We start from the raw sequence: 24,801 nt of genomic DNA on the forward strand, positions 1-24,801 counted from the left end.
CTGGTTGTAACTTGTAAATCTCTACTTATACAAGTTTTCTCGTTAACTTTTAATCGTTTATCGTTATTTTGTGATGATTTTGAATTCTTCATAAATTTTCTTATCTATATATCATAAATATCCTTATTAAATATCTCTAATACACTCCACTGATATGATAAGAGAAATCATGAATCGACTATCTTCACTTTACTTGAATTGCCTATCTTTGTTTTATGGACAATAAAATTGAAAAGCCTATAACAGTATGACAAAGACAAAAGTCAACAATAAGTAAACTGTCATTGTCACTGTCAAGTGTCGAAAGTTTATGTACACACAAAAAATAACAAAAATTAGGAAATTAAACAAATCCCAAAATTTGTTTTAAAATGTCTGAGGATGGAGAACAAGGTGTTACGGATTCCCCAATAAGAGGTACTATATTCATAAATAATTATAGTTTATTTCATATTTCCTGTAAATTAAAATTGTAGTATTATCTTTCCAAATGTATTTTTCAATTTATCCTTTAAATAATATATAAATATAAAGGTACACATTTTATATTTTAGGTCCTACTCTTTCTACTTCTACATCTAGTTTTGAAGCTCTAGATCCTCATGATCCAAACCTAAGTCAACTAGCAAATACAATGTTTAGTAAAACTTCAGAATATTTATATGGAGAATTAACTTCCACCTTAGACGATTATAGACTATTAGAAGTAATGAATAAATCAGTAATTACTAAGTATTCAGATATGAAAAATTTGGCTGTCAATGTGAAAAAAAGTATGAATGAATTAAATGAAAAATGTAAGCATTTTAATGTTATTAATTTATGTGTATAAACTAGAGTACAAGAATTCTTCTATAAATTATAGTTTCTAAAGTCAAATAATGAAACTGTATTATTCAGTAGTAATTTAAAAACCAACAGTACATTTAATAATAATTTCATAGATTTCCTTCACATCTATATAAAATTTGTGTTCTAGACTCATTACTTTGCTTCTGCTATAACAGAATATAATATAAATAATATTGCTATAATATAAATAATTTTAAATAAGTTTGTGGATAAGTTTTTCTCAAAGTCAATAGTTCTCACACATATGCAACTTATGATTTATATTAATATCTTGGAAGAATAATCTTAATTAATAGTACATTACAATTCCTCTTAAATTGTTACCTCAGAACTACATACCTGAATGGTTGACATTTTGGCCAATTAATCCAATGTGCCAATCAATCCATTCCTTATTTTATCTCTGAGACAAATTCATCTTTTTGTTCTTAATAATTTCGTTTCTATAGTTCTCATGAATCGTTTTGTAAGCAATGTTTCAGTTCTTGTTTCTGCTGCATATGGTAATTCTGAAGTTGTTCCGAATATGGAAATAATTCAACAATCAGCCTTTTTAAATTCAGGATGCTTCAATTCTGGTACACATTTCCAAAATTCAGTTATAAGCATTGATTTATATTTTAATTATAGAGCTTGATCTTCTTGCATTTCTATTAATTCTAATTCTCCAGATGTTCTTTGGGTCATAATTAAATTGTAAATGGACAACTCATGTTTTTGTGTTATGGTTATGTTAATAATTTCAAATGGATTCAGAAAAAAAATATGTTATTAATTTCAAATAGATTCAGAAAAAAAATCAGGAGCTGATTTAAAATATTTTGTTGTTAAAAAGTGTTGAAATCTATTTTGAAATTCTGTCAATATTCCTTCTAGTTTTTTTATGTACTTATTGAGTTTTTCTTGTTTAACACTTTATCAGACATGTAATCATACAGTAACATTGTATATTATAATCTTATCAGGCACCACTTTAAAATGGCTTTAAAAAATAAGTTTATATAAGATGTCTCTAAATGTTAAGTATAATCAAATATTGATATTTATATATCTGAAACATTATCCTGGAACAAATTGTAACCTTGTAACCATATGGTAACAAGTTCTGCAAAATAAATTTCAAAAATTACTAACTTTTTATTATTAGAACTATATGGTGACAAGGAAACAAAGCAGTTTACAATTTTTTGTTTTGATGAAAGGTTTTGAAATAGTTTTTCTCCTCAGTGAGACAGAGCCTTGCACACTTTCACACTTTAGATGACTCGTTCCCTTGATGCTTACATCTTCCTTTTGTGGTATGTATTGGCCAATGTGTATAAGAATCCAATCTTCCTAAATTATTTGGCTGTTCAATTACTGGACATTTTATTTTTGGAAAACGACTCAGGCACAAACTTGATCTTCCTCTTCTGAAACCTTTTCCAACTTGATGTAATGCCTGACTTTTGCAATGTCCAATCTAAATTTCTTTAGAGGCATGAACTTTATGTTCAAAGCTTTAGAGTCTATTTTGTACAACAACCAAGCATTTGACATACATATGTCAACAGTATAAGCAAGAAAGTACCATCTTTTAGCTTTGTGTGGAGATTTGTAAATACCCATTAATGCATTAGCTGTATATATGCCTCCCTTTGTTTTTGAAATTTTACTGTACCTTTTTACTGCATCTACTGGTTCTATTCCATGCAATGTACTTCCTAACAATATCACTTTATTCTTTATTGTCAACCCATTTTATGACAATAATGCTTTTGTCTTTATCCGCCTTGTAATCATACTTTCCTCTTTCTGTTTTTTAAAGATTTTATCTGTTTCTAATGGACATCCACCAACTTTGTTACTTCCCGAGTTCCCAAGTTTTTTCAAAAGCTATATATACACCCATATTTTCTTTTAAATATATAAAAAGTGGTAAGGCTGCTAAATAATTGTCGAAAAAAAAAAACTGTTGACTTCTAGGAATGTGTATTGATTTTGATAAAGCTATAACAATAACTGCACCTACACTTGGTTTTATCTCCTCCTTCTCCTAAGGTGCTTGAACCTTGGTATGGAATAAAATCCACAATATAACCAGACACCCCAAATAAGATTAAAAATTTGTAACCCCATTTGTGCAGCTTGCTTTTGATATACTGACGTAAATTTCCAGCTCGTGTACCTTTGTATGCTACCATAGTTTTATCAATGGAGTATTCATTCTCAGTGTGAAACTTTTTAAAATCTTCTCCAACTTTTTCTAAAATCGGAAGAATTTTGAAAAACGTGTCTGTTGTAGTTTTTGTGTTATATGTTCATTATTATTGAAATGAATAAATCTTCTCAGAAATTTAACACATTTAAATGACATCAGACTTGCAACTTGTTCGATATGTGTTCCACTGGCCCAATAATCTTCATCGAAAGAAGATCTATTATACCCATCATCAACAAAATTGACAAAAAATCTGCCATCTCATCAGGATCAGTACCAATGCTTGTGCCCTTTCTTGGAGTACTATACAAATTTGTGTGTTCAATTATATAGTCTAAAATATCTAGTGAGAGCAGTTTGGTAAAATACTCCAATGGAGGAAGTAGTTCTTCATTTATTTTAGGAGCAAACTTAGTGCCTTTTTCATTTTGGGGTAAGTCACTTTTCGTCCAGTTGAATGTTATTCCTGACTTTTTCCTTTTTCTAGGAGGTTGATCAGCAGCTTCAGGGTCGTTTATTATATTTTCTAAAATAGAAACTGGAATACGAGTTAGTAGCTCCTAAAGCCGGTCAGATAGCCAAGGGGGCCAGGCGACCGATTCTCATTCGCTTCACTGTCGAATGGTTCAGTGGATGTGGGTTCAAGCCCCGGCTTAGTGTACAGAATAATAAAAAAGGCTAAAGCAGCAGCAGTTTAAAATTCTAAAACGAATCTGCGGCTTAGACTAGAATATGCTGGTGTCTGATTGGCCTATGGTGAAGCAGTATGGCAAGAGATAAGGGCTTGCGGCTCGCTGATACTCCTTCATAGATCCCTACTGGAAGGGCGTAGCGCCTAAATACCGGTGTATATAATAAAAATAGCTCCTAAAGTTTTACCTATGTATATTTTACCTACCGGAAGGGCGTAGCGCCTAAATACCGGTGTATATAATAAAAATAGCTCCTAAAGTTTTACCTATGTATATTTTACCTGTAGTTTATGTCCTTATTTAATGAACATGCTTCGCTGGCAATGAATTCCCAGAAAAATCAGTGTTCAGTCACTTGGTATTATATCTGAATCATCATCCAAAATTATGAAATAGTATTATGTAAAATAAAAATAATTTAAAGTTTGTAAATTATTATCAATAAATGTTCTAACTTTTTTTTTTATTAACTCCATTCAGTACAACAATCTGCCCATTGGGCATTAAGCATTTGATGTGGTAAAAAATGCAGACATGTAGAGAGTTACTCCATTGAGTAACCTCTTTACAATTCTAAAATTAAAATTTTATTAGTTTGAATACACTTATTATGTTCAGTTGGACAAGTCGGACGGCAATTGCCGTTTTAGTCTACGCACTTCAAAGACGTTCCGCACATTTAGTTGTCAAGCAAACGCATTAGGATGCACTAGCACTCGTTTACAGTATTTAGCACTAAAACGTTGTATGGCTTTGACTATTGTATTGACTATGGCACGCAGCACCTTGTTTTGGAATCTCTGTAAAATGTTTGTATTGGAGACGCTAGCAGTGCCCCATAGCTGAATCCCATAAGTCCATATGGGCTTGAGGATGGACTTGTAGAGTAAAATTTTGTTATCCAAAGATAGTTTTGAATTGCGTTCAATGACCCAATACATATTTCTCAATTTAAGTCCAAGCTGTTTTCGTTTGTTAAAAATATGTTTTTTCCAAGTTAGACGGCGATCCAAGTGCATGCCAAGATATTTAGCGCCCTCGGATTGAGGAATTAAACATTTATCAATATATACAGAGGGACATGTCTCTCTACGTAGCGAGAATGTAACATGTATTGGCTTAGTTCCATTAGATTTGATGCGCCATACTTTCATCCATTGCTGGATTCTACTTGAGTTTGATTGAAGATTTCTTGATGCTGTTGATGGATCTGTGTGGGATGCCCGGATAGCAGTGTCATCTGCATATGTTGCAACAGTAGTTGTACTAGATGTTGGAATGTCCGCTATATATAAAAGATATAGAATTGGGCCGAGAACGCTGCCTTTTGGGATGCCTGAGTGAATAGGATATATCTTAGTGTGCTCGGTACCGTGCTTCACCAGGAAGTGTCTATTTTCTATGTAGGATTTTAAGAGCTGGAAGTGAGGATAGGGTAGGAGCTTCTTTAATTTTATTTATAGTCCTATGTGCCATACCTTGTCAAAAGTCTGAGATATGTCAAGGAAAGCGGCAGAACAATATCTTTTGGCGTTAAAATTCTTGTTTATTTGGTTGACTAGTCTATGCACTTGTTCTATGGTTCTGTGTTTGTCTCGGAAACCGAATTGATGTTCTGGAATTATTTTATGTTCGTCTATTATCGTTTTTCACCTTTTTACGTACATTTTTTCAAAGACTTTGCTAATCATAGGCCGAAAAGATCAGCTTTTTCGTTGTCGTTCCTAGCCCAGGTGTTTGCCTCATCTTTGATTGGTGAGTTATGCTGTTTGAGGTTTTTCGTGGCTTTCCAGAGTGAGTAATCTGTAGCTTCAGTCGGTGTTAAATTTTCTAAATATTCTTGGATTCCATGGTTTTCTTCTTCATGGATTAATTCCTTTAATTCCTTTGTTGCTTTTTTAAGTTTTTTCTTATTTTCTGTCGTTCTTGACTGTTGCCAATTTTTACGTAATTGTCGTTTTTCTGAATTTTTTGTTTAATTGTGGGAGATGATTTTGTTTAATTGTTTAACATTATTTCTGTTTGCGAGATGGTTCGTAGCTGGTAGTCGCATACCATGCAGCAATTTGTATGTTTTTTGTTAGCTTATCTACAGCTGATTCTAGTTGGAGTTCATTTTTCAAGGACAGATTTAGTGAGATCAGGCTGTCTAGTTTTTTTCTAAATTGGAACCAGTTAGACTTGGTGTTATGCAAAGTTGGTTGATGTACTTTGTTTAAGATTTTTTCGAAGATTATTATTATAAACGGTGAGTGGCCTGATGATAAATGGAAGCATAATTTAGCTTTACATTTTTTGGTATCGATGCCTTTTGTGATGCAGAAGTATTTTCGGCATCACAAACGGCATCAGGTATTTTGTTTAAGTCAGACGACCAATAAGTTGGTTCGCCAGTAGAGATTTGTTGCAGGTTATTTTCTTACATTGCTTTAGCTAATTCTCTGCCTCTTGGTGTTGTTAGTCTAGAGCTCCACATCGGATGTTTTGAATTATAATCTCCACCTGCAATGAATTTGTTCCCTAGGGTGTTGAAATATACTAGGAAATGTTCTTTTTTAACGGCATGTTTAGGTGGGCAGTATAAGGCAGATATTGTTATTGGGCCGTGATGTTCTAACTTGACAATTTTTTTTCGAAGGTTTTTGAAAACTATATTTTCTTCATCCTCCATATCGGAGCTATCAGAAACTTGAGGAGGAGGTGGTATTTTACCCTTCAATTTTCCGTAGAAACTACATGAAGGAATCTCATTGAATCCATCCATAATAGCAAAATATTATGTAACACAAATCATCAAATATAGGTTGGAGAAACCATCATTGAATTCGTTTTTCATAGAAATATATTTTTACTTACCAAAATAATTCTTATTAGTAGGTACAACCTACTAGTAGTAGTAAATCCTTATTCCTTGTATTATTTTTCTCTTTATTGTTCTGTCAATTTATTCAGCGGACTTCTTTTTTATGATAATTCAAATGATATACAAGTTCAATTATTTCTCATTATTATTTTGTAGATATAATTGATATTTTCCCAATTATCTCCATATAAAAGTAATAAATTTTCTTATTTCTTGTTGTCTCACAGTTTTTTCACACACCGTCTCACAGTTAATTTATGTTTTTATTGTGTAGTTCAATTTTTGTTTGATTCTGAAATTATGTATGTAATCATTTTGTTGTGTATTTTAGTAGATTTATAATGATTTTCTCATTACTTCCTGTAACGCGGTTGCTTAATTTATGTTACATTTATTTGTTATCATTAGTTTTTCAATAATTATTTTACTTGTAAAAGCTTTTTTATTTTTACTGTTATTTCTATTTCCTCAATTTTTGTCTACCTATTTGTATTTTGCCGTCAATATGGATTCAATAATATTTATTGTAATTGCTTAAAAACATCTTTAATACCTCTATTTTATATATTTACAGATAACTCTCTGGTTCCACTACTGCAGCAAATTGACCAAATTGAAGCTAGTGTAGTCAAATTAGAACAAGCAGCCTATAAGCTGGATGCATATTCTAAAAGACTGGAAGCCAAATTCAAAACTTTAGAGAAGCGGTAGTTGTAGGTTTTACATATTTTAATTTTTTTTGTTAATTTTAAAATGTTTATTTAAGAATGTTATCAAAAAACCATATTATAAGCACTATGTTCAGCAGTTACCTATTTATTCCTATAGTTAGTAGCTTTTTTCGCTTAGACAATTATCGGATTTTCCAATGTCTGTTCAAATGTTGGCCAAACAAGCATTCAAAATTAGATAACACAATGAAAGTTAAAGATAAATAAGTGACCATTAAAAAGCTTCACTATGTGGTGAATACTTAGTTAATGTATTTACACTGAATTATGAAGCAGACGATGAAAAAGCAAGATATCTCTCGAATATTCTAAACAACATACTTACAGCCAAATAATTTATTGTAACAAAGAGAAATAAAGCCCCTACAATCAAGGAAAGCTCCAGGGATTAATAAAATAACTTCCATAATGTTAAAATAACTTCTGCGCCAAGTAGTCACTTACATAATGCACAATTCTTCAACTAAACTACTAACTCGATATTTTAAAATTGCTGAATTAATTTTTATATCAAAACCCTGAAAAACGCCAAATGAAGTTTCATCTTATATACTCAATCAGTTTGTTACCTCAATTATCACAGAAAACTTTTTCAATTTATTAACATCTAAGAACTTCTAAAAAGCTACATTGTTAGTCTAAGAGCAGTTTCTTAAAATAGGCTCACCTTCGTTAATGTCGTCGTAGAACTTATGATATTTAATCGAATTTGTTCATTTACTTGGTAGATAAGATATATAACTCTATCACTTATGATTTTAATTATAAGTATATTCTTTGTGTTTCTTATTTACCATAAATCCGACATCACCATTAGAAGACTCTCCTCAATAATACAATTCGCGATTGAAACTGAATGTAGGAGGCAGGTCGATTGCAGTGTCATGGCCGATATAAATGGTATAAACAAACATAGCAGTCCAATGTTTACCATTGCTTTTGAATGTTTAGTTTTATTTAAGACGATTTATTTTTGTTATATAAAAATGGAAATTAGCTTTAATTATAACTTTGAGTATTATTGTGGTGAAACAGTTTTCAATGCCAACCATATATTTATTTGTGGCATTAAAACAAACGGGAACCACAGTTGAATTATTTGCTCTTTGTCTACAAAGTAGCAAAATTCATGATGCACCCCATGAAATAGACATTAAAGTGAGTGGTGAGGGTACAAAAAAAAAACAATAAAATGTGCTTGTACATGTAAAGCAGGAGCAGGAGAAAAATGCAAACACATAATTGCAGCATTATTATATGTGAACAGGTGTGTTAAGTATAAGTAAATTGTATTAAAAAACCTAAGTATTTCCTTACATCATATAAATGACTATATTCATATTATTTTTACTTTATAGAGGGAAAATAACAATTCTGAATGATTTGGGTTGTACAGATTTACAACAAAAGTGGGGTAAACTAAAAACAAATTCCAGAGAGATATACAGGGATGAACCATGGAAAACTTTTGTCACATACAAAAAACAGGAGATTATGCCTCCAATAAAAATGTTCCTAGTGAGGAAGTATTAAAAAATTGTGCTCTAAACTTAATAAAAGGTTTGTTACATTTTTTTATGTATAATTTTATTTTTAATAAATATGTTTTTACAGCTCATCCAACTTCAGAAGCTTGCCTTCATTTGAAAAGAAGGAACACATTTGCTGATGAGTATGTAGCAGATGATTTAATGCAAGCATCACTGATTCATGCCATTATTAATAAAAATTTAAATTGTTCTTCTACTTTTCAAGAAATGCCTCACCTCGGTGAACAAGAACAAATATTTTATAAAAAAAATATATTTTTATCTACAGAAGATGCTGTTGATTTATGTAGTAAAACATTAGGCCAATCTAATGAATTGTGGAAACAACAAAGGAAACTACGAATAACAGGGTCTATTTGTTATAGTTTATACACTTTCCACAAAAACAGCCACACTGAGAGTGAATGGACAGAAAAAATAAATAAAACTTTGAACTCCTCTTTTACAGGAAACTCAGCAACACTATATGGTGTAAAAACCGAACATATGGCAAGGCTAAAATATTCAGTCAAATTGAACAAAACCATTGAAAATTTAGGGCTTGTTGTGAATACAAAAGTACCGTGGCTTGGTTTTAGTCCTGATGTCTAATTGAAATTAAGTGTCCCATACTAGGGCAAAAAATAACTGCTGCAGAGGCTGCTAAGAATATGAAATGTTTTGCTGGAGAATTTCCAGAAACATTTCATTTAAAATCCAATCATATATATATATATATATATATATATATATATATATATATATATATATATATATATTTATATATATATATATATATATATATATATATATATATATATATATATATATTATGGTCAAATTCAGCTTGGAATGTTTTTATTAAATTTATCAAAATGCCATTTTTGTGTGTACTCATCCTTTGATGATAGTATTTTTGTTATTGAAATACATTGAACATATGACAGTGAATTTGTATATAAAATGTTAAGTGTTTTAAAGCTATTGTATTTTAAATATTTTTTACCAACACTGATGAAGTGCATACCATAAAATGTAATTAAAAACTATTACCTACTCCTACTAAATAACTATTTTATTTATAAAACATTTAAAAATAATTTATCTCTGTTTAATTTATACTAATTAAAATATCTTATATTTGTTTGGATGATATCTAATACATCTACTATCTATTCACAAGCTAAATTCCAAATATAATAAATATTCATTGGTGAATGTCTACTGCAACCTTATGGTACTAAGTAACAAATCATGAGGAAAAAACCTCATGATTAGACTTCGGCAAATATGCAAATAAAAATGTAGAAAATATGCGCATAAATATGCACGTGTTTACCCGAAAATATGCAAATATTTTACAAAATATGCATACAAATAAATAAAAAAATCGTAAAATAGTAACAATTTTATTTAAAAAAAAAAGTGTACATAACTAAATATTTCCTACTATTCATTAAGATTTACATTTATTTTAAGTAACTACATCATTTTTAAGTATGAATAAACTTATTTAGAATTATGGTAACAATAAATGACCAAGTGGTGTTCAAAATTTTCTAACAAAAACTTGTGGTTTCTGTCTGAGTACATATATTTATATATGGAAAAACTTCGTTCAACATCAACTGATGTAACGGGAGCATTTTTCAAACTAACCAAAACATTTGGTTCTAAATTAATTGTTTCCGAAATATTTCCAGCTAGAACACTGACTACTTCAGAAAGAATATGGTAACCTTTATTTTTTTCCATAGTAGCTTCAAATTTTTTTAAAATATCTTTTCCAATATTACCTCTAACGTTCCGACAACATGACGCAAATTCTTTTATTAATGCTGTACTTTCTAACAATGACAGTTTTGGTGATTCTAACTGAGTAATTGTTTTTTGAACAAAACTAAAATTTGATTTTATAAATGAAAGTTCTTGTTGAAGCAAGTTACTCTGAAAAGTTTGTTTAGAATCCAAAAGAGATTGGGAACTTTCATCTGTTAACGTATCAATTATGTTCTTTATTTTAACAAAATGATCTGCATAAAAATTAGCTGCTTCTAACCATGTTCCCCATCGCGTTAAAATAGGTTGTGGTGGAAGAGGAATGTTAGGTAGCATTTCTTTATAAAGTTGAATTCTTATAGGAGATTTAAGAAATACTTTTTTGACACTGGATATCATGGTATTTACAAGAGGAAACTTTTTTCGTATTTCCTCTGCAACTCTGTTTAATCCATGCGCTACACAAGTAACATGTATTAAATCTGGGAAAAATATTTTTAAATTTTGTCCTGCTTTCACCATATAAGGAGCAGCATCCGATAAAATAAGCAGTAATTTATTAGAAGGAATAGTTGTCGGAAGAAAAAAAGTTGCTAATGTTTCTTGTATAAAACTCGAAATTGTTAAAGCATTTGTTTTCTCAAGTTGCTGGCATGAAATAAGATGAGATTTTGGTAAGGTATCTTCTTTAAGAACACCAATCAATAAATGAGCAATATACTTTCCTGAGGAATCAGTGGTTTCGTCTACAGATATGTAAAAATAATTATCTGCAATTTCTTCCTTAATATTAATTAACACCGACGAGTGTAGCCCGTTCAGATTATTTCTTCTTAGAGACCGATCACTTGGAACATTAAGTTTGCAATATTTTTTTAGAAACGAACTAAAATTTACATTTGCTAATTTTGAAAGCGGTATGTTTGCAGACACTAATGCGCGACACAAGTCTTCATTAAAAGTTTCTTGCTCATCTAATTTTTTTGAAGTAGATTGGAAACATTTAGCCATTGAAGTTTGATGTTTTCCTCCTATTTTTCCTTTTTTTGCAATGTGTGAAGCAGTTCTCACATGTTGGTCTATCTGAAATTTCTTCTCACATGCTATCTATAAATAAAAATAAAAACCTTTATTTTAACCCAACCTTTAAAATATAAAAATATACAAGGTGTTTTTGGTTAATCAAATAACTGGTTTGGAAAAAAAAAACACTCACGCTAAGTGTTTTAAATGCAGTATTAATCCACAAATTAGTTTTTGTTACTAACCATTAGTACATCATATAACTTATTTTAAAATTCAACAAAAGTTTTTTTTTTTGTTAATTCAATTACAATAAAAATAATTGTGTTTTAGAATAGCTGACTTCATAAAAAAAAGTAAAGGTGAAAAATTTTTCTAAATACATACCATTGTATTGTACCATGGACAATTTTTTCTCACTAAAGGAAGCTATTTTTCATTTAAAAACAACCTACGAGTACTAAATTTCAAGTAAATACGTTTATTGGTTTTAAAGTTATTGTTGTTATTAACTAAAAGAATTTAATTTTTTTTAATTTTAACACCCTGTATCTCGAAGAGTAAATAAGTTTGACCCCTCATTAACTATATCGTTTTGTTCAATTTTTCGAGAAGTATCTACAGTCAAACGTTGTAAGTGTCATTTGGAAACACCCTGTATGTATGAAATATTAGATATTTAATAGAAAATATTAGATACTTACAATTTTGCCACAGACTGAACAGTAGATTTTTCCCATATCCATAGACAGCTCTTTATAAGGTTTAATCCAAGTTGAAGCACTGGTTGTTTTAGGCATTATAAAATCAGAATCTTCCTTTTTGTTACGCACAACGAGTGTTTACGCTTTGAATATCAAAACAAAAATGATTTACAAATCTGAGCATCAAATTAGAAATGTTTAGGTACCTAATTCAATAAACTGGGAGATTTTGGAAAATCCCTAAATTAGGAACAAAACTATTAGCCGTTTACCTGCTGTTAAGATACAATAAATTGTAGATAGATTTGGGGATTAGATCATAAAATGCAAATGAGCGAACCCTTAGCGATTATCCAATAACTGAATGCCTCAGTGACCGAGACTTTCTAAGAATGTTGAGGGCTACTTAAATTGATCTTCTTTGAAATTGTAAATGTTTTGTACCTGTAGAGATTACGTACTTAGATCATTTCTTGATTAAAATGACTACAAAATTTTATACAAGAATTGAAATAAATTGGTATGTTTAAAAATTTTCAAATACAGTATAAAAATCTGAACTTTTATGCACTTTATGCAAACTTTTATACAAATATGCCAAAATATGAAATATTTGCATAAAATATGCACAATATGCAAAATATGCAATATGCATATTTGCCGAAGTCTACTCATGATACTATCCCAACATGATAAGTATTTGTAGTTCTGTTATTTAAGAAAATAAATAATGTATTCTCAATAATATGTTATTGACTTAATGATAGTGGTATTTTCTTTTTATTAATTTCCTCTTTTAATATCAGTAGCCAGTTCCTACTGCACTCTGCCGATGAATTTGCAACAGAATTGGTCTCATTAAGCATAATTAGAGCCGCTTTCTTGATTTTTCTCTTTTTACTATCTGTTTCTTTCAGGACTATACTTGAATCTTTCCATTGGACCCTATGTTCATTTTTCCATGCGTGGTTACATATTTGAGATCTATCAAATTCTCTATTTTTAATATAAGTTTGATGTTCACTTATCCTAATATTTAATGATCTTGATGTTTTATCTAAATAAAAAGATCGCATTCACAAGGTATTTTATTAATACAATTCTTTGTTACTTCTTGTTCATTGTTAGGTTTAGTTTTATTAAATAATAAAATAGATTATTAAAGCAAAATAAATCTTTTATTTACAAATTTGTGACCAATACAATAATTTAACCAGACAACCAAATGGTTTAATTTCAGTAAAAATTTCAGATAAATCTGGACAAAAATATATACTGGAATTCAGATATATACAATCATTTAACCAGACAACCAAATGATTTAATTTCAGTAAAAATTTCAGATAAATCTGGACAAAAATATATACTGGAATTCAGGTACAATAATTTACTATCAAAATTAAAAGTTAAACATAAAAAATATTTAACAAGAATGAATGAATTTATCTTCATGTAAAATTGGCTTTGTTAAATTTACGATTGCAGCAACAACAACCATCATATCATCAACATATGGCAATAAATTTTGACCAATGGGTCCCTTAAAAACTTTAAATAACTTAATTCTTTGAATAGAGCGTTCAATATGCACCCTTGCAGCAGCAATACCAGCGGTGTCAACAGCTTCTAAATGGTATACATTTTTCTAATAACTTTAACTGCATTAAAATTGCTTTATCTGAAGTTCGACCTCCATAACTTTTACTGATGACGGAAATCATGCCAGAAGTGGTAGTTTCAATTAAAAATTCTATTGTATGATTTCCTTTGTAATGGGAATAAATTCTGATGCGACAAGTGAGACATTTGAATTTTTCAATGGCAATTTCAGTGCAGTCAAGTATTACTCTAGTATTCTTGTATTTTGCAAAACACTTTGGTAAATTGCCTAATATTTCCTCTTTCTCAGGAAAACGAATTACATACTGCAAAACCGTTTTTAAGGATATTAAAGTTTTCTTAAAATAATTTTTACAACATGTGTTACTTAACTTAAAAAATGCTGAAATGCACATAAAAGAAATATTCAGTTTGAGTTTTATCATTGTCAGCACAACACGATGAAGCATTGATATTTTAGTATTTGAAGAACTTTCAACTACTTCAACACACTTAACTATATCATTTAATAACTGGAAACTTGGAATACCAGTAAATGCATTTAATTCTTTATTGCTATTGAGCAAATCCAGCACATTGAATTTTTGCAATTTCAATTCCATTTCTGTTGTTTGTACTGCAACATCATTGGTTAAACAGTGCAATTCATCTGCACTATTTACTATTTTGATAACATCATCTCTCTGTAATTCTAGTGGAATTTGTTCTGGTTGTTTTACCATTGCTGATGTACTTGGAAGATTTCTACTAGAATTTTCCAACATTTTCTTCCTACAACAATGTAACAAATGTTATACAGTTTAAAATATTGTGATGTAAGTACATACCTCTGTATATTTCTTCTTTGGATTCTGTCCATCCTAATTTGTGTCATAGCAGGGTTATTGATTTTTGTAATGACAGAACTTCGAGGTAAATTTTGGGATCGCACAGCATTTTTCTTCAGCCTTCTTCTCTTTATTGTTATATCTGCAAGATGTCTGACATTAGAATCAAAGTATTTGTTGATTTATAAACATGTATTTTGGGATATTATCAATAAAAATGTTATTATTTAATTACTAACCTGGCAAAATTAAGTCACTGCTAAGAAAATGTAGACTGCAAACGTACATATAAGGTGTTACTTTCTTTCCGATCTTTAAAGCATCAGACCATTTTTTCTTCAAGTTTTCCAGTTTAGGAAAGAGAAATAGGGAAATATCTTTTGTTGATCTTGATTTGCATTGAGGAACAGAACAATATCGATTTGATTCAAAATACTTTAACGTAGTCATAATGCTGAAATTTATAAAAAAGTTTAATAACTCTATTCAAATCAACAGCTTTCTGGTTTGTTTATACCACTTTTAGTAGTTTAAATTTATTCCGCCAGAGGTCAGATACCTACTTTGCTTTCAATCGCGAATAGCTAACGAAAGTACCATTTGTTCTTCACCTTTTCGCCGTCCTTCTGTCAACCCAAGTGTATCTCATTTTATATGCTTCAGCTCGTCGCGTCTTCAGGTTCCACAAGTTTTTCGTCCTCTTTGATGTTAAATGTTGTCATAAACCATGTTATATGTTATCCTCTGTCCCTATACCTCTGAGACTGCTACTATAGCCTGTTTTCAAAGTAGTACCGGATACTGAGATCTTGCATTTTCTTCATTCATGTGTTAGGAAATTTGACGTCATCGGCAAGGATAATAAGTTGGGATGAGGTACTCTCTCGATTAACAGGAGTGAAAGTGAACCAAAGGCTGCGTAGGCAGGGTCGCGATCCTGAAGTAGACCAACTTTGATTATCTAGCAACTGACTTACAATTTTGTGATATTTACTTAAATCCTAAGGACGGATTACATTCTGACCTACTTCTTGATCTGCTAATATCCCGAATTTTTCCCCCACGTTTTTCAGTAGCATTAGAATGGCAATCAACGACTATATCCTATGCTCAGGGAGTATAATGGATAGGTTCGTGGATAGATATTTTATAGACGACTCGATAACGTCTGATCATCTCCCCTTCTGTTTTTACCCGGCTATTCCAATGTCCAAATATAACACCTATACTCCAACATCCTTAACCAGGTGAGAAGGGACAATCTCCTGGGGCAACAAAGAAGAAGACTAGTCTAGACTGGAATACTCACCACGGTACTCTTCACATGTTCAAAACATATATCCGACAAGTGGTTGAGTACAGGGCGCGCCTTTACTCCATGCTAAACAAACGTCAAATGAACATCCTGATAGCCACTGAAAGAAACATCTGAGGAAAATAATGAACCGACGTAATCACTATCCGATAACATACCAACACCCATACTTTCTCCAAAACTATCCTATCTGGTAACCCTTCACTAGGTAGAACAATAATATAATACACCCTCCGGTCCTCTTTTTTACCATAATCTTTGGTCAATACCTAGGCAAAACGTTTACTCGCTTCTACAATCTCGATTCCTACAGAAAAAATAAACGGAATAGCCATTCTTTGAAGAGGCAACAGCGTAATCGAGGTTGTCATAACTATTTTGATCGAGTTTTATTAAGGTATTAGAAAGACTCATATTACAAATAATAAATATGTGTTACTCCAGGTAACCAAATAAGGCAAGCCTTTGACAATATTGGACATGATCGACTGCTGTACAAAATATTAAAAATTCTTCCACTAGACTTGTTTTGACTACTTGAATCATATCTTCTTAACAGATCGTTTAGGTCAAAAGTCATTAACATATATATTAATTTTACTATAAGAAACGAACAGTGCCCCCTCTATATATAAAGAACAAAGAAATTCCTAAAAATAACTCCTCTAAATACCTTGGTATTTATTTAGACCCAAAGTTAACTTGGAAAGTATGTATAACGTAGAAAATAGACTTAAAAACAAAAGAACCAAGTTACTTGAAGTAAAATTGAGTTTTGAAAAAAATACCATAATTAAACAAATATTGATGTATAGAATTGAAGTTTGGGGATGTATAAGCAAATCTAATTGCCGTCATTCAAAGTAGGCATGTTTAAAAACACACCCTGGTATAATACAGTAGCGCACCTAGACTTTGCCTCTGGGGGGTGGTTTTGGTTGGTCACCGAAATTTTTTTTATGATGCTACCTCCATTTTGAGTCCTTAAAATGTGTGAGTAACAGTATCGGAATAGGTTCCTGGGGGGGAGGGGGTTTAACCCCCAAACCCCCCCTGGGTGCGCCACTGGTATAATATGACCAATGTAACAATCCAACAAGACCTGAGAGTACCTTTCGTCAAAGGTGTTAAACGAAAATACACAAATATCACACAAAAATGGATACTCACCTAGACACTCCTAGACAATCCCCCCGCGCCAATGAAATAACCTATGTAATATTCTGATTGTTGAAAACATTACCATAAAAAAATTACTTTGAAAACCCCATATACACGGATAAAAAAAAACTCATTCTGACGTTGCAGTATATATTAAAATTTTTGTGTATGAAATAAGATATAACTAATTTTCTTCCTCTTCTTCTTCTTCATCCAAAGAAATTTGACAAGTTTTTTCACTGGGAATTTTGTGACACTCATTTTCTTCTTCTTTTAAAAATGATTTTTTAATAGCTTCGATTCTAGCGGTATCTACACAATCTATAAAGTTGTTCATGTAAGTACTGCATTTTATTATGCAGGTTTTATGAGTTTTCAAACATTCTATTAACTGAAAAATAAAAAAAACTATAATATACATATTTTTTTCTTAAGTAATCACTTGAGAAAAGTACTCAACAACAAAAACACAAAAAAACGTAATGAAAGGGCGCAAACTCTCGAACGCCAAATTAGACCGAGTTCGGAGCAGGGAGTCGGCACCCAAAAGCACAATGATGATATGTCAGTTAAGATAATAGCAGGATTATAGCGCCTAACGGTCTCCAGCCTAACTAGGAGAAGTATTTCATGTGGATGTCCCGGTGTCCTTGTACTCAGGACTCCCATGTTTTTTGCAGATTTGTAGCCTATATAGCGCATCGGGAGGTGGATAATGGTCTGGAGAATTGGGGCGACGAGGAGTGGTTTCTGATCTACTCAAATTAATCCCCTCACCCCAATGAATTGTAACACCTACATGTAATTTGCTAATGGGTGTGCATGTCTCACATGTTGGGTTCGATTCTATTGCTTGTTTGCTTGCGTGTAAGCAATAGACTAGAAAACGACGTAGTGGGAAGATATGTAGATCTTTTCACGACGTCGTTCCCTTGCCTACACGTACATTTTAAATTACACAATCAACCAAAGTGGAGAAAAATAAATTGAATTCTGTAACCTATATTGTCGGCTTAACATATGGAATACTTTTTTTCCTCAAAGACATTCATATATTCACTTGTGAGAGAAAATCGCTTAATCAGAAATCTATTATAGATTTCGTTATTAACCCAACAGAAATATATTTTCAATGTACACGATAAGATAGTGAAAAGGTCTTATCTGATCACTTCAGTAACCAGCCGGAAACACATACCTATTAACAGTTAGAAGTCATCAATAAATACCAGTGGTAATACAATACCCGAATGTAATGCTTACATCTATAGCAAAGAATATAAACGCTTATATAAGCGTCTATATTCTTTGTCTATAGTATAAGTTGTATCTTTTACCAGGTTAGAATATCAAACTATCATGTCAATAAAGACTAACTCCATATTTAAACAGAAACCCTAGGACAAATAATATAGAAAAAGATGATTACAAAATAAAACATGAAATTCATTCGTAATTCAGAAAGTTTACATCAATGCAAACTAGAAATATCGAAGGTATCAAATGAAGGGTACACAGGAAAAAGTCCATTTTTGTCGAAATTACATTTTTTATGCCATATTGTAGTACATTCCAGTTTGCATCTGGACAAGACACGAGAAAAAGTCCACACATATATGCCCATACATGACAACAATAAGCTAAGTCCACGCGGTACAGAAAAACAACAAGCTAAGTCCAAAACATCGAAACGCGACGGCTTCCTTATTTAGGTGTCAGTTAGACGATTAGTCATAATAACGCTTATTTTGTGTTGTGTTTACTTTTAAGTCCTTTATTAAAAAAAAAAAAAATTAAAGAATTTGCAGTATCAAAGAAGCATCCAAGATTGTATAGACAGTTTTACCATGCAATGTGGGAGACTGCTGTAATTAAAAAAACAAACCGAAAAAGTAGCGGTTTGAACGAAGGCGAATTTATTCTTCCTGAAACAAGTTATAATGGTAAAATCCACGTGTCATATCTCTAAAACTGTTTTAATATTTTGATATTTTTTCAGATCAACATATCTAAAGAAAAGTATGCTGATTTGCAATGTTTAAAACAATTTTATGGTCCAGCAGCTTAACAATTTCTTTCTACCCTCCATCACAATTGAGTTTTACATTACAGCCACATAAGCAGAATGTTATTTTATTTTCCTTAATCCGGAAAATTAAAAATATACTATAAAGCAATTATTTTTTTATTCAACAGGAAAAAAAGTAACTAACCTTTAAGATACAGTACATAACCTTGAATTCCCAGGGCTGGAATTATAATAGCAAAGTTAAACTATTCCCAGAATGTGAAAAATATACCTTCTTTTGTAGTTTTTTCCCTTACAAGTCTAAGACTCGAGCTAGCAACAAATATACAACGGACTAAAAGTTAAAAGATCCAATAACTCAAAATGGTCAATCTGTGACAGCAGATTATTTCCGTGTACCCATCAAATATAATAAGGGAAGAAAAATCCAGAATCTGGAAGTTAAAGTGCCAGGTAATAAGTAGGTAATTTGATCGGTGGATCATAATTAAATGAGGTGTATAGAGGTTTGAAGTTATTTTTATCAATTTAAAGATCAAGTTAGTTACTATCAAGTCTTATTGACATGAGACAGGTAAAATAGTACAGAAAGTACTACTACAAAGAAATACAAAAGTACAGAGTAAAGAAGAACCAGAAAGTAATGGCAATTTTGAGAATTTAGTATTCTCAGAAGAGAAAATATCCGTTCGTCTGAAAATAAACCATGAAACAAAAGAAAAACATTAAATATAGTAAAATTATACAGAAAAGGATGATATAGAAGAGACCCAATAATTACAGAGGTTTGAGCGTGTTAAGTTGAAGATGCGCAAAGAATTATGTGAAGAAGAGGGCGGATTTATACCTGACAAGAAGTGAAAAAAGAACTCATAAGTTAGTTACGTTTAATTAAGCAGAGGGTGGTAGGATTTATTTTCAATATTTTAAACATATTTTTAATTTTTTTTTTGAAAAATTGGTTAATATAAATTCATGAATAATATTAGTATATTATAGTACATTTCAAGAGTATTATTTAAAATTTTGGTACAAAAATATTAAAAATTAAGAAAATGACAGCTAATTTTCCAAGATTAAAAAAAAATTATCTTTTGGTGTTCATCGTGACTTAAAACTGGATCATCTATTGACAAAAAACTAAAATGATTTCGTTAGTTTATGAGTTTCTATCGATCGCAACGTCGAGATATTGTTCATTTTATCGTTTTTTTTTTTAAATTTTAGAAGTAAAAAATACGAACTTTTTGAATTTTCGAAAATTTTTTGTTAAATTTTGACTAATTTGATGTTTAATTTATCTATAGTAGTAATTTATCAATAAAAAAGTATGCAAAATTTGATAAGGATTGATCAAGTAGTTTTTGAGATACAATAAACACTGACTTAAAAAAATTTTCAGAGAAAAACGTCTTAAAAAAGCTTTTTTTTTATACTCATACAGTATCGTCCATTCCAGGGCCATATAGCGACCTGCTTCATGCTAAAATCTCTAGAGCATCTTTTTGCTCCTGCTTTCGACGAACTATGCCTTTTTTTGTTGCATCTGCAGATATTTTATCTGCTGTAGTAATTCGATGTTATCTGCCGCGAGAGCATAATTATGAGAACTTAAACTGTACTTATTCCAATTTCTATGTGAGTGCTTACTCACCTCACTAACTAATCTTACTTACTGAGCAAGCTCACGTACGTCACTCACTCACCTCACTCACTCACCTCACTCACTCACCTCACTCACTCACCTCACTCACTCCTAAATCCCTATAACTCTATCAATTTTGCTCCGTTCACTCTGAAATTTTAACTGGATACTCTTGAAGACTTATACTATCGAATAAAAAAAATAAAAAACGCAAAATACCCTACTCCATTTAAAGAATTATAATAATAACTCATCCTTTGAGAATTTTTAGATAAATACATCTATGACTATATAAAGCAGCCAAGCCGCGAGGATCCTGGAATAAAGGTATAAGATCAATGATACTGAATGATAGATCTCGAATACGAGTACAAGGTGAATATGTAAACATGGAAGAAGAACAAATACAACAAGCGCTTAAATCGATAAAGAATAACAAAGCATCCGGGCCGGAGAACATACCAGCAGAACTTCTAAAAAACGGAACACCAAAACTAATAAGCTATCTTAAAGTGCTATTCACAAGATACTTAAATGGGGAAGAAATCCCGAATAGTTGGAAAGAAGCATGGATTACTCCAATTCACAAAAAAGGTCCAAAAGATATTTGCGGAAACTACAGATGTATGTCTGTCACCAGTACCGTTAGCAGGCTGTTTAATTCTTAAAAAACATGATTGAGAAAGAATACGAACCTCATGAAATTGAACAGCAAGCAGGATTTAGAGCTGAAAGATCTTGCGTAGACCACATATTTACCCTAACACAACTGAATGAAAAGAAAGTTGCAAGAAACCAGGAAATACATCTTTTATTTGTGGATCTCACAAAAGCATATGACACGATTCCTGTGAGAAAGCTGTGGCAGTCTCTTGAACGATCTTCATTAAATAGCACGATCATCGCCGCAGTCAAATAATTATACAATAAAGCATCATCAAAAATCAAACTAAACAACACCTTATCAGAAGAATTTCCAGTAACAAAAGGCTTACGACAAGGATGCTGCCTCTCTCCAATACTATTTAAGATCTATTTAAATGAAGCACTAAAACACTGGAGAAGATCATGTTCAGGAATGGGGATCCAACTTGACGACGATACAACATTATACACTCTACATTTTGTGGACGACCAAGTAGTAGTGGCAGCAGACAAGGAAGATTTAGAATTCATGACGAGACGGTTGTTTAAAACATATGAAGAATGGGGCCTCTCTGTAGATAGAAACAAAACGCAATACTTATGCATCGGGAATGAAGTAGAAAATCTAATGGTCAACGAACATGAAACAATCAAGAACTGTGAGGAATATATATATATATATATATATATATATATATATATATATATATATATATATATATATATATATATATATATATATTTGGGAACAACAATCAACAAGAGTGGGCGCACCGAAAAAGAGATAGAGCAAAGAATCGTGAAAGGAAAAAGGGTGATAGGATGCCTAAACCCGATGCTATGGTCAAAAGAACTATCAAATTAAAGAAAGCATCTCCTCTTTAACTCCATCTTTAAAAGTATAGTGCTCTACGGATGCGAAACATGACAACTTACTAAATCCCTTGAGCGACGCCTACTTGAGAAGATCAGCTAGAAAATCAAGGCTTGATAGAATACAAAATGACCATATCAGAAATATAATGGGAGTCAAGTCAACCATCATTGACGAAATTCAAAGGAGACAACTGATCTGGTATGGTCATGTGAAAAGAATGGACGACGACAGGCTGCCAAACCAACTTTTAAAATGGACGCCAAGGGAAAGAAGGAAGAGAGGAAGGCCAAAACAATCCTGGCTGGGCGGCATTCAGAAGGCAATGTCGGAAAGAAACCTTCACCCTGGCGAATGGAATGACCGACGTAGCTGGAAACTGGGAACCGGAAGGCGGAGAACGCTATAAAAAACCGGGGGAAAAAAGATCAATGATAACAAGCAGAGGTCTACAAAAGCAAGATATGAGTGTGGCTGTGCTAAGCGTATAAAAATTATTAACAAAAAACATTAAAAACTAATCTTTAATGTTTAAACTTTAAAAAATCAGAATTATTGACATGGTGTACAAAACTCTAAAGAGTATGCTCTTTATTTTAATTTAAATATAACTTCCGCATTTATTGACAGACGAGCCGCAGCTTTTGTAAAATGCTGACTTTTTCATAATGCCGAAAAGACTGAAACTACTTTCAACTTAAAATAGTTGTTTTAGGTATCTATGGATTTTTTACTAAGATATAAGTAATAATTTTTTTTACCTCGTCGGTAGGACAGTCAGCTTGTTCTAACTTTTCACCAATTTTTTTCTCAACCGTGTCAAAAAGTTGTTCCATATTCTCCAAAGTTATTCCATTTTCTTCTGAGTGTGTTCTATCGATACATCTTAATTTTCTCATCCACTTATCATCTTCGATCCTTTCATCCGATGGTTTGCATATAACATCCTCTCTTTCCTCTAAGTATAATATTAAAATTATTAGCAAAACAAAAGTATAATTTATTGAAATAAGTATATAGGAATTATTTTTTATTGCGTGCCCTCGGTTTAAGTATTTTTAAGATGGTCTAATCTAATTTGGTGCAATCTGAGCATCGTCGATTATAGGAGTCTTCGAGAAAAGGTGGCCTTCGAGAATTTCGGATTTTCTCGAGGATTTGAAAATCGTCCTAGCCAGCTGTCCAATGTCCAAGGACATTTTGTTTTCGTTATATAATCCCGTAGGGGCGGGCTTTGAGATTAGTACTGGTGATTCTAGGTTGTTTTCTAAGCGATAATTATTAATGTAATTCGTAATTCCGATATTTGCAATTAAATGAGATTTTGAGTTAAAATTATTTAAACCACGTGCTTTACTTAATCTCTAAACCCACAAACAACGTACCAGTATTTACGCTTTTATCTAGGGGATATCTAGGAGCGTTTGTTTGATATTTGTTTTGGTTTCGTTGTTTTCACTGCCTGGATATGGGCCTTTTTTTATTTGTGACCAAATATTTTCTGCTGTGGAGGTATACCTACATATTTCAAGATGTGCATACATGCCACGAACATCAGAATGCTATAATATATTCTGAAAGGTCAGCGATGATGTAGGTACAATCATCTACATCATCATTTGTACTAATCCTGATTGGTAAAAATAAATAATATTCTCGTTAAATCTGCAAAAATCTACAAATAAAATTAAGCTATTGTTTTTAATGCATAATACCCTGATATATTCATGTTTAAATATATTTTACAAAGGGAGTTTTATCATAATTATAACCAGTTGAAATACCATAATGTAGTTGGGCTGTTCTAGTTCAATGAAAACTATTAAATTTTGAATACAACTAGTATTATCATAATTATTTCTCGGGTTTTTCCGGCACGGCGACGATATATTATTCATATCTTTTTTATGTGTTTAAAGAATATTCATACTAAAATTACCTGGGGGTTTTATTAATTTTTCAACGCAACTATCCGACAAACTTATAGCACTTTCATCAGTAGGGTGATCACAAGCTCTTCGTCCAAATAAAATGTTCCCCATGTTTCAGAAAAACATGGGGAAACTGTCAAAAGGTTTTGACAAAAAAATTTTACTTATTTCTAATCAACGTCAATCTTCAAAGTAAAGTGACATTTGATGGAATTATAATGTGACAAAAGGTGAATGTGAACATCGACGAAGTGACGGGCGTGCATCAACAGGAGGCAGTAATCTAAGTGATGAGACGCTATTATTCTTCCGTTGTTTAATAAACCTAATCCATTTTTAACATTTACGTTTTTTAAGGGTTAATAGATTTAATAAACCTAA

General features: G+C 31.5%; 2 protein-coding genes and 1 long non-coding RNA gene across 3 annotated transcripts; 1 reads left to right on the forward strand and 2 right to left on the reverse strand.

Moving 5' to 3' along the window:
• Positions 1-264: 264 nt before the first annotated feature.
• On the forward strand, positions 265-7,416 carry Blos2 (biogenesis of lysosome-related organelles complex 1 subunit 2). Its single transcript, XM_072519773.1, has 3 exons — positions 265-417; positions 555-797; positions 7,182-7,416. The coding sequence occupies exons 1-3, from the start codon at positions 372-374 to the stop codon at positions 7,316-7,318; spliced, it is 426 nt and encodes a 141-aa protein (XP_072375874.1). The 5' UTR covers positions 265-371; the 3' UTR covers positions 7,319-7,416.
• Positions 7,417-14,825: 7,409 nt separating this feature from the next.
• LOC140440229 (uncharacterized) lies at positions 14,826-16,547 on the reverse strand. Its single transcript, XR_011950798.1, has 3 exons — positions 15,384-16,547; positions 15,060-15,274; positions 14,826-14,962 (listed from the first exon to the last, which is right to left on the reverse strand). It is a non-coding gene; the product is annotated as an uncharacterized lncRNA (long non-coding RNA).
• An 869-nt stretch (positions 16,548-17,416) lies between these two features.
• LOC140440235 (uncharacterized) lies at positions 17,417-24,646 on the reverse strand. Its single transcript, XM_072530595.1, has 3 exons — positions 24,429-24,646; positions 23,251-23,447; positions 17,417-17,687 (listed from the first exon to the last, which is right to left on the reverse strand). The coding sequence occupies exons 1-3, from the start codon at positions 24,529-24,531 to the stop codon at positions 17,481-17,483; spliced, it is 507 nt and encodes a 168-aa protein (XP_072386696.1). The 5' UTR covers positions 24,532-24,646; the 3' UTR covers positions 17,417-17,480.
• Positions 24,647-24,801: the final 155 nt, after the last annotated feature.

The sequence above is a fragment of the Diabrotica undecimpunctata genome, chromosome 1 (assembly GCF_040954645.1).
Source record: "Diabrotica undecimpunctata isolate CICGRU chromosome 1, icDiaUnde3, whole genome shotgun sequence".
Lineage (NCBI taxonomy): Eukaryota > Metazoa > Arthropoda > Insecta > Coleoptera > Chrysomelidae > Diabrotica > Diabrotica undecimpunctata.

What these genes read in the sequence shown, in the direction of transcription:
- Blos2 (XM_072519773.1), top strand. Translation starts at nt 372, where the DNA reads ATGTCTGAGGATGGAGAACAAGGTGTTACGGATTCCCCAATAAGAG. An exon ending in TACGGATTCCCCAATAAGAG is followed by an intron (nt 418 to 554) that starts GTACTATATTCA and finishes TTTATATTTTAG; the next exon opens with GTCCTACTCTTTCTACTTCT. An exon ending in GAATGAATTAAATGAAAAAT is followed by an intron (nt 798 to 7,181) that starts GTAAGCATTTTA and finishes ATATATTTACAG; the next exon opens with ATAACTCTCTGGTTCCACTA.
- LOC140440235 (XM_072530595.1), bottom strand. Translation starts at nt 24,531, where the DNA reads ATGGGGAACATTTTATTTGGACGAAGAGCTTGTGATCACCCTACTGAT. An exon ending in AAAATTAATAAAACCCCCAG is followed by an intron (nt 23,448 to 24,428) that starts GTAATTTTAGTA and finishes TATTATACTTAG; the next exon opens with AGGAAAGAGAGGATGTTATA. An exon ending in CTGACTGTCCTACCGACGAG is followed by an intron (nt 17,688 to 23,250) that starts GTAAAAAAAATT and finishes TTTATTTTTCAG; the next exon opens with TTAATAGAATGTTTGAAAAC.